General features: G+C 49.5%; 1 protein-coding gene across 2 annotated transcripts in view; it reads right to left on the reverse strand.

Annotated features, from left to right (window-relative positions):
• The window catches only part of Scara3 (scavenger receptor class A member 3), a 36,592-nt gene extending 29,368 nt beyond the window's left edge, over positions 1-7,224 (reverse strand). Inside the window, exon 1 of one of the 2 annotated variants that reach the window (XM_021203352.1) lies at positions 6,961-7,224. In XM_021203352.1, the coding sequence (XP_021059011.1) occupies positions 6,961-6,967 (7 nt within the window). In that variant the 5' untranslated portion in view covers positions 6,968-7,224. Of the gene's footprint in view, positions 1-6,302; positions 6,374-6,960 lie in introns of those variants that run through there. The other variant, XM_029541965.1, reaches the window with a different exon arrangement.
• Positions 7,225-10,846: the final 3,622 nt, after the last annotated feature.

Below are 10,846 nucleotides of genomic sequence, written 5' to 3' on the forward strand. Positions count from 1 at the left end.
GACTGACTTGACCTCAGAACTTCCGGTCAATCTGGAAAAACATGCATTGATTATTCCTATGGAGTGGGGGCTCAGAGGTGCCCCATTTTGGAGAATGGTGTTCTGAATAATACCAGCCCTGGGCTGGGTTACTCCTTCACACTCTGCCATGCCTGTGAATGGAGGTTGAAGCTTCTTAGTTGAAACCTGCAGGTCTCAAGCTGCAGGCTGGCTACAGCTCAGGCTGCCCGATCTCCGGGGCATGACTGCCATTCCTCCTGCACGAACAGCCTTCAGCTTCTCTCTTTGCACCCTGTCTCCATGCTGCACCTCACTTCCACCACACCAATCCTATACTCCTGCTCTCTACCCACCCACAACCCATCCATCTGCTTAGCACAGGGTCAGAGAGATCATAGCGCTCTCCTGGGCAGGCTGTCGGTGTTCAGCCTGTTTTCTCTGTGCTGTGGAAGACTTCCCCACCCTGGGCAGCAGTTCTGAAAAGACCAACCACACTTGAATTCCAACCCTTTATCTTTCACTGTCTCCCTTAAAACACCTGCACCTCACTCAAGCAAGCACGTATGAACAGGATGGGGGGGGGCGTGTATTTAGAGCAGACAGTGCTCAGTTAGCCATATGCAAATGAGCATCCCCTTTGACCATGTGTCCCTTCTAGGAACTTTCCTAAGAGGATAACTACAATGTAGCCAGCAAAAGAGACCATAGAGTTGACTGCAGCATACTGTAATAAACCTGAGGAGAAATGTGGATGGCCTCAAATACCCTTGATAAGAGTTTAATTAAACTATTGTAAAGTTATACTATAGAACATTACAGATAATGAAAAATGTAGATTTATGATTACTACCTGGGGGGAAATGTATGCATCCTCTATCCATCCCCACCCTGACCCCCACATCACACCCTAGGAGCTGAGGATGGACCCCAGGGTCTTGCCCTTTTTAAGTAAGCACTCTACCACTGAGCTAAGTCCCCAGCCCCCACCCCACCCCCATTTTGCATCCTTTAAAAAAATTCCTTAAAAATAATTCAATGCTGGAGATTGAATCCAGAGCTTTAGAAATGTCAAACACAAGTTCTACCGTGAGCCCATACCTCCCCCCCATTACCTTTTGTTAATTTAACAAACTACACGTAGAGCTGGTGAGATGGCTCAGTGGGTAAAGGCACTTGCTGCCAATCCTCATAACCCTGAGTTAAATCTCTGGAACCCACCCGATGGCGAGAGAGAACGGACTCCCGGAAGTTGTCCTCCTCCCTCTACATGGGAGCAATGATATGAAGACTATAAAACGCACTGCCCACCCCACCAAAAAATAAAGTTTACAGCATAAAAATAGCAAAACTGTGCAAGACAGAGTAATATGGATAGCATCTTCTTCTCTTTGATTGGGGAAAGGAGATGTGCACATATAAAATTGTACGGGATATTTCCAGCTATGTCTGGCTACCTGTCAGCTCTGGGGTGTCCTAAGTGTTGTATTTCCCTCTTCCCCTCTGAAGTTTTTGAATTTATGAACTAACTAAGTGTACAGGCTGATTTTGTGTCAACTTGACACACGCTGGAGATATCACAGAGAAAGGAGCTTCCGTTGAGAAAATGCCTCCATGAGATCCAGCTGTGAGGCATTTTCTCAATTAGTGATCAAGGGGAGAGGGCCCAGCCCATTGTGGGTGGTACTATCTCTGGGATGGTCATCTTGGGTTCTATAAGGAAGCAAGCTGAGCAAGCCAGGAGAAGCAAGCCAGTAAGTAACATCCCTCCATGGCCTCAGCATCAGCTCCTGCTTCCTGACCTGCTTGAGTTCCAGTCCTGACTTCCTTTGGTGATCAACAGCAATGTGGAAAGTATAAGCTGAATGAACCCTTTCCTCCCCAACTTGCTTCTTGGTCATGATGTTTGTGCAGGAATAGAAACCCTGACTAAGACTCTAAGCATATGTCCAAGTCTTCTGCACGCTTCTTCACACCTTTGACAGGGTCTCCCACTCTTCCTCCACCACCTTGCTCCACTCTTTCCCCTTTCCATCTAACCCTCTGTCTTCCAGTGACTGCTGGCCATCTCTTCAGGCCCAGCTTCATTGCTCCTCCTGACACTCTCACACCAAGGCCTCTACACCTTCCCCTCATTCTCCTCAATGCAGCCCTAATGGGGTTGCTCTTGTGTGTTGCATATTCAGATGCTGAGTTCTATACCCCAAGATCAGGTTGCAGCCTGGACACAGACATTGTACTGACCAACGTGCTGTAAAGAATGTTCCCCAATAGTCTCTGGTTGGGTAATAAAAGGCTAGAGCCTGAGACTGGGCTTGGTAAAATTATTACAACACATCCAGGTCTCCTCACAGTCTACTGATCCCCCTACTCCCACCACTTCCTCCTCTCACCTCTGTGCCTATTTCTTTGCCTGTGGTTCCTCGAGGCCACATCATAAGCTTGCTTCCTCTCCCCTCTAAAAGTAGAGATTTCCCAACATAGGATCAAGTTGTAGGAGGATGATCCCAGTGAGACCTGCCAAATATGCCTTACCCTGGCATCTAACACTAGGTCAATACATGGTCACTAAATGGAAGCATGCATTTTTATCAACTTCTTGGGCTCGGTTCTGAGGATACCATGGTGTGATTCTTGGTTTAAAAGCCCTCAGCCGGTGTGTGTTGAAGGTTAACGCATATACAATAGACACATATTTCGAGCTCTCTTGAGTGTCAGGGAATGGACAGAGCAATGCTTCTGAAACCCTGTATCCTGATGCCTCTCTGCAGCAGCAGCATCCAAGCTATTTGATGAGGGGACTGAGGCTGTGGAGTGCAGTGGTGAGGCCGGTCAGTGCTAGACTGTGATGACCTCACATATACATACACACATCACACAGATACACACATACACACACACATAAACATATATACACATGCACGCACACATACGCACACATACACGCACACACATATACACATACACAGAAACACACACATACATACATATATACACATACACACACAATACTCACACATGCACATATACAACACACATCTATACATACAATACACATATACATACAACACAACACAACATAAACACATGTACACACACAACACACACATACACATACATAAAGCACACACATACATACATGTATACACATATACACACAATACTCACACATGCACACACATATACACATACAACACACATATATACATACAATACACATACATACACAACACAACATAAACACATGCACACACAACACACATATACACATATATACATACAATACACATACATACACAACATACACACACAGCACACACATACAACATACGCATATACACATGCACACACTTTCACAAAACACACATATACACACAACACACATACACACATGCACACACATACACACACAAACATACACACACATATACACATGCACACACACAAACACACACATATACACACAACACACACACACACACACAGAGGACACAACATAATTGAATGCAGAAGGAGCATATGCAGGAGTTCAGTGCCTGACAGACCACCCCGGATGCCAATTCTAACACCCAGGCCAGCTGTGTGTCCATGGAGACTGCCAAGCTACCCACCAGCGCCCATTACAAAGCAGTATGCTTTTCCCTCTTTTACAAATTAGCTCAGAGATGCGAGTCTTTTGGCCTTAAAGTTATTCCAGATGGACAGCAGGGTAACAATCTGTGCCAGTTCTGATCTCCGTGGCTCCTGAATCAGCTGGTGGCTCTTTTCACCTTTGTCCAGTTAGCCCCTTGCTTTTGACCCTAGTCTCCTTTCTGAGCCCAGAGTTCTGGGGATGGAGGGTGTAGCCTGCTGCCTCATGAATAAACAACCTTTGCCAAGGCAAGCTTTTCTTTACCAAGGCAGATCAGTACTCAGCCTTTGGGCCAAAATCAAATGTCAATCACAGGGTTGTGTTTTTGTTTGACTAATTTATTTTTATTTTATCCATGTAGGCAAAGCAGCCCACATGTAGGACTGTGCACCATGTGTGTGCTTGGTGCTTGCGGAGGACAGAAGAGGGCATCAAATCTGAACTGGAGTTACAGAGTTACAGAGTCATCACGTGGGTGCTAGGAATCAAACCCCGGTGCTCTGGAAGAGCGCCATCATTCTTAACCACTGAACTGTCTCTCCAGCCCCATAGGCTGAGTTTTTGCAGCCTTCTTTTCTCCCTGCCCACCCTTGCTCTGTGTTTTGGGATCCTCTCTCAGTTTTGGGGACTGGCTTGTTCCTCTAGTACTGGGGAGTGGTTGGAGCCTGGCTCTGAGGGGCAGAGATGCACACCAAACACATGCTTCCCACCGTCATCCACCACATCACTTCTGCTCACCAAGTGGTCCTGGGGCCCAGAGCTCCCCATCCTCAGGGAGCACTAGTGAGGAGCACGGGGACCCAGAGATGGAAATGACAGAACCAGAACTGGTGAACTCATGTGGGTTGCAGATTTGGCGGCTTGTTTTCACCTTTACAGCCAGCCAGGCTACTTCTGGAGGCTCCAGGAGAGCTTTCCTTTCAAGCCCTGTCACAGGTGGCTGTTAATGGCTCACAAGTCAGTGGGAAACTCTGAGGTGGGCTTGTCACCAAGAGACTGGTGGCAGCTGTTTGCTCTTAGGCTTATGTGTGAGAGAGGCCAGGTGCCAGCTTACATAAAAAGACATGGCTAGCTGGGAGGCCCGGCCAGCCACTGTCAGGCAGGAACCCCACCTCCCCATCCACCCTCAACAGAAACATCTCTGGGGAACCAGAGCAGGGACCCCACACTGGGGTGCTGTCAGTCTGTCTTCTGGTTTAAATTCTATCCTCATCATCTGTTCCCTCTCTCCACAAAACATCACATCACTGTTTGCTTTGAGCAGGGGACTGTGTGGTTTTTGCCAGCATATGTAATTGGAAGATTGGTGGGGCCTTGGAGGAGCCTGAAAAACCAGCCTCCCTTGGGGAAGGGCCTCTTTGGAAAGTGTATCCCTTCCCCTAGGGGCTGAGGGGACAACATGCCTTTCACACTCCAGTGAGAAAAAGCTCCACTCTGAAGATCCCAAAGGCCAAATATTTGCTTTTTCAATCTACCCTGACCTTTCCATATCATAGAAGATGGTGGCAGCCCTTTCTGGCTGCTGGGGAGAGGGGCATGCTGGGAGCTAATCATTGTCTCCCCCTGGCAGCTCTGCCACCCCTTGAGGCCCTGAGGTGACACAGGAAATCACTGGAGGTTTCTGAAGAGCTACCCTGAGGTTTGTGGAGGGAAGTTTTCCTGGAGTCTGGGGGAAGCAGGAAGATGGGAGCAGGCAGGAACCCTGATTGCCTCCATTCTGTCCTGGGGACCGCCTAAGACATGTCCATCCGCACTGGTCTGGTCCCCAGCACAGGCTTTCAGCCCCACCTCTGCCTCTTATCTTATCTGCAGTGAGATGGGTTAAAGCACTCTGAAAAGTGCAGCATCTTAGCATCCTCTGCAAGGCCCAGGGCAGCCTGTGGCCCCATGGACTACAGTCATAATGTGTCCTCGGTAGTTCCAGCAAATAGCCTGTCCCAGGGCTACAGGTAGGGGGAGAGAGATTCAGTGACGAAGTAGCTAGAAGCAGGGGTCCATGGGCGAGGCTCCTCCTCAACTGCCACGGGAATAACCCAGGGCTGGTTAGAACCACTCAGTTCACCCTGGTCTATCTTAGACCCTTCGAGGCCATGGGAAAGTATGGGCAGAAGGTGCCAGAGGCCAGAGGGAAGGGAACAGAAAGGCATCAGTCTCTTCTGGACCCGAGGTCAGAGCCAGGGCTCCAGACCCTTTGGCTGGCAACGAGTGGTAACAGGTTGCTATTCCATTTTACTAGCTACAGAATTTCTGGGACTCAGTGCAAAATGAGGGGGAGAATCCTTGTTTAAAACATTATGCACTTCAAGATTCCATCAGTGGCACCATCACAGGACCAAGTGTGGGTCCTGTGGCAGTACTGAATGTGTGGCACATGGGACGAGTCAGAGATTTGTCTTTCGAGGCCCTTTCCTCTTGAACACCCAATCCTTGGATACCAGAGAGACAAACCACCACTGCTCCAGTTGAAGCAGGCTTGACAAATGGGGCCTGATCTCCTGTCACAACTGTCACTTTTCATCAACCCTCCCTCCACTCCCCTCCCCCCCCCCCCATCCCAGCTTTGGAGCCCTGAACACCATCCCAAAGGCTCTCCGAGGAAGTTAGAGGTGGTGGAAGTTCTCCCTGGGCTGCTAGGGGAGGGTTACCAAAAGGCATCAGAGCGAGTACCCCAAACCTCATGACCGGGAAGGGAGCTCTCCGGAACCGGGAGGAACAGCTTGGAACCAAGAAGGGTTTTTACTTCCATTCCACGTCTGTCTGGCCCTCAGGGCTTGCTCAGTTGCTCTGTCCCCAAGTCAGAGGTCAGGGAGTGTCAGACAGGGTTCCTGATGTTAGGAAAGGAAGGACTCAGTGGGGCTCTGACTGGTATGATAGTGAGGGAAGGGGACAGAGTTGGTGGAAGAGATGCAGCTTACACCTGGGTAGGGTCTGCAGCCTCTCGGATGGGACCTCAGCCGCGATCCACACCAAGCATCCTTCTGTGCTCACTGGGAAACTGGATCAGAATCTTCTCTGAACTTTACATTTGTTTTAAGGGGTGGGCGAGCAATGGCGGTGAGGCCGGCACTGCAAGGGCCCTGTGTGATGGTTCACCCTTCATCTCTTCTCTTTCTCCGGACTTAGGGCTCTTCATGTCCCCTTCCTACCCTACCCCATCCCTCCTCACTACCTCCTGAAGAGTAATTAAAAAAAAAAAAAAGTCAGAGGCCCTGACCTGCAGTATCTACTATGGGGACTTTCAGCCCTCCTGCAGCCCATCAGTGTGCCCTGGCCCAGCCCGTGTCTTGGGAGGCAGGGTGGATATTCTCTATGCTCCCAGGGAGTGTGCTTACCTTTCATGGTCCCTTCTGCGCGGGCCTCTGCAGGGCCCCGCGGCGCTCGAGTAGCCTTGGATGGAGCGGAAAGCCGGGGTCCTCCCCAGGCACCGACCGCCGCCCCTAGGTGCGGCCCGCGGGTTTGAGGCTTGCGTGAGGACACATGCGGCGCTGTGCCGCTGCTCAGGCGGCGTAGAGGGAGAAGGATCCCGGGGGTCGCAGGCTGGGGACGCCACGCTGCCCGCCGGAGCCCGGCGAGCTGTGTTGCCCCGCGCCCGCAGTCCTGGCCTCGCGCGCATCCCTCCCTCCGCCTCCCGCCCTCCCTCGTCGTCACTGCTTGGGCCCTGGCCCAGATCAACTTCCTTGATATTTTCAAAACTGCCGCTGCCAGGGCCCTTTGTGCCCCTGATGCGTGACGCTGGGTGCGCGGGAGGGTTCCCCACCCGGGGGGATAGCGTGGTTACAGTTGTGGTGGGCGGGGACCGGGACCCTGGATTTCAGTCCTGTATAGTTCCTTTGCCAGGCTATAAAGCAGAGACCGGGAGGAGCAAGAATTCTTGGGCATCAGCCTTCTGCCAACTGTTGGTTTTGCTCTGGTCTGTACTCTCCACATCCGTACACCTCTGCACTACAAGCCTCCTCTTAACTCTAGTTGACAGGGCTTGCTTGCTATGGTTCTGCCACTGCCAAGTTCAGTAATGTTGAATTTCTTATCTGCAAGGGAGAACCGGGCCCTGAGCACTCCCAAATCCTGCTACATGTGGCTGGGCCACTAGTGTAAAGGACACTAGAGGGAAAGCCGCCTCAGACTTGAAGTTGACTCTTGTCATAAAAACCCCTAGGTGCGCCATTTTGCATTAAGTGAGCATATGTTAACCACACATTTAGCGGTCCGCAAAGGACAGGACCTCCAGAGGGAGGACAACCCAGCCTGGTCTCCTGGCTGAAGATCGAGATTAGAGATGGTGGTAACATCAAGATCAACACCAAGGAAGCCAATTGGTGGAGGGGAGCTGGAACCCACCCCATATTCCTCACACTCCCCTGTCCCCATCCCCCCACCCTCTGACCACCACCTGGGCATCCCTGACACAGGGAGAAACTGTGTTAGGTAAATGACCTCTTGGTCCAACACGTTTTGGGGTATTTTTCAGCTTACTCTCATTCTTGGTGGGGCTGGATAGGGGGTGGGAGCCTTTCCTTTCCCTTCCTTTTTTTTTTTTAAAAAAAAACAAACAAAACAAAAAACCCCTCTATTTCTAACATGTGTCCTGTTGCTCTTCTTTACTGCCTCGGGACTCATACCCACTCCTGTAACACTGATTGCTAACAGCCCTGCTATCTACTCTGCCCTTGCATGTCTTCCTCAGTTAAGACTGGACTAAAGTGCTGAGGGTGGGGATTGGGGGAGGGGGCAGGGGGGAGGGGGGAGAAGAGACTGCTATTCACCCAGCAGACCCGAGAGAGCTAAGCTCCTTTGCCTACAGTCTGCTTGCCCTTGCCCTGGGAAGTTCACAGATTGTAAAGTGTGCACCCCAACTGTATCAGCAGAAACTATCCCGAAGGGAGAGAGGCCAGGGCACTAAGTCTGCCACACGAGTCAGGGTTTCTGAGAACCATAGCCTATATCGGAGGCACTTCTTTGGAGGCACCAAGTAGACACTCCTATCCTAACCATCCAAAGAAACTCATCTTGGTGGTTGCCCGTTTATTTGCTTGTTTGACCCTCTGTATTAGTTATGTTCCTTGCTGCTGTGACACAGTAGGAATAAAACACCTCAAGGAAAAGGGGGGTTGTTTGGGCTCCTGGGCTGAGCACACAGTCTACCACAAAGGGGTCAAGAGCAGTGGATTATCCGGCTGTGGCCCCTGGAAGGTGAGGCATCTGTCCTTGGAAGCATCACATCACATGTAAGCATTGTGTCTACCATCGAGAAGCAGGGAGGGCCGGATGCTGGCGCTTAGCTCAGCTTCTCTTTCTTTCCCTTTTTGTTCCATCCAGGATCCCGGGTCCTTGGATGAAGCCAGCCACATTTGGGGTGGTTCTTCTGACCTCAGTTAAACCTCTCCAGAAGCACCCTTACAGACACTCACAGAAGGTCCTGTCGAGTTGGCAAGATGGACCACACACTCTCTTAGCAATCCTGTGAAGTAAACACCACCATTGTCTCCATGGAAAGGCTTGCTAGCAAGGCAAGAATGGTGGGATTTGAACCTGGGCAGACGAAATCCAAAATCTATGTAATTAAAGCAATATATTCCACACAAGTACACACACACACACACACACACACACAGAGAGAGAGAGAGAGAGAGAGAGAGAGAGAGAGAGAGAGAGAGAGGAGAGACAGAGACAGAGACAGAGACAGAGACAGAGACAGAGACAGAGCAGGCAGAAGTCAGCTCAGGTCAGGTCTGTTCTGAAGCTGGAGACAAGTGGATGTTCATGGTCCAGCTGTTGCCAGAAGCCACTCGGAAGCCCAGCATCCTCACTCCCACTGACTGGGAAGCACAAGGAGGCTATCGTGACTGCAGACACACAGTTGAGGAAAAGGAACCAAAAAGGCTTCTGTGACAACCCCTACCTCCCCAAAGTAATAGCCTAGAGAGGAAACCATCAAGGAGAATTTTACAAAAACCTAACAACAAACAAACAAACAAACAACTAGGATGCGGGGTGATGCAGGCGGAGAAGGGCTCCGCTTCCCTGGAAAGGCTGGCCACTAGGAGTTTGACAATGCTTTAGTGAATGTATGGACAACTCACAATTGACTTCATTTCTCAACCCCTCCTCTTCTTCCTCCTCCTCCTCTTCTTCTTCTTCTCTGTGTGTGCAGGGCAGATATGGAGGACTGGGGGGTGAGTACCATTGGGGTGCAAGATTCCCCAAAAGCAAAAAGAATATTATGTTAAATAAAAAAGTGAGTGAGCTGGAGTCTTGGCCTTTAGCTCTCTGCTTCATGACCAGGGATCTAGAACTGCTTTAAGCTGCAGTGGCTCTGCCTTCTCCACACAGTAGACCATACCCTCAAGCTTGGAGCAAATTGAGCCCTTCCTCCCTCAAGTGGCTTTTGTCAGGGCATTTACCATAGCAAATGGAAAAGCGACAATGACAACGACGACGACAGTTTCTCTGACAATAATGTCACATATTAGGTTATCAGTCTCGAATAAATAAAGCTATACTGCTCCCTCATCCCCACCCCCACTCGCACCACAGACACCCATACAGAGTCAGATGCAAAGATTTCCTTTTGGTTAGTTATATAGAAATACAAACACAACACAGTGGAAGCTGAATGAAAATGAGGAGAATAGCTTTGAGCAGACGGAAGAAATTCTCAAACAAGACAGGACACCCAGAGACTAAAGAAAAAGATAAACATGTTTACTTGCATAAAAATTTGAGAAAGCCTCTTCAACCAATGGGGGGGTGGTGTGACAAATAAATGGCAGCTCGCTGGAAAGAGGGCTGAAGCCATGGCTTGCATGTTTTACATGCAAGACAAGTAAATAAAGATTAAAAAATAATTTTTAAAAGAAAGAAAATTTAGAACACACAAAAGATTACTTTCTTTGTTAATTCAAAAATTCTTTAAATTGATAGAAAAACACAAATAACTCATTCAGATAAACGGACAGCCAAGAGACAGAAAATGCCTGCCTCTTTGTCTGTCTGTTTCTGTCTCTGTTTTTCAGTCTCTGTGTCTCTGTCTCTCTTTCTCTGTTTCTCAGTCTCTGTGTTTCTGTCTCTCTCTGTTTCTCGGTCTCTGTATGTCTTTGTCATGCTGTATCTCTGTTTCTGTATCTCTCTGAGTGTGTGTGTCTCTATCTCTCCCCATGTGTTTCTCTCTCTCTCTCTCTCTCTCTCTCTCTCTCTCTCTCTCTCTCTCTCTCTCTCTCT

This window comes from Mus pahari, chromosome 8 (assembly GCF_900095145.1).
Source record: "Mus pahari chromosome 8, PAHARI_EIJ_v1.1, whole genome shotgun sequence".
Taxonomy (NCBI): domain Eukaryota; kingdom Metazoa; phylum Chordata; class Mammalia; order Rodentia; family Muridae; genus Mus; species Mus pahari.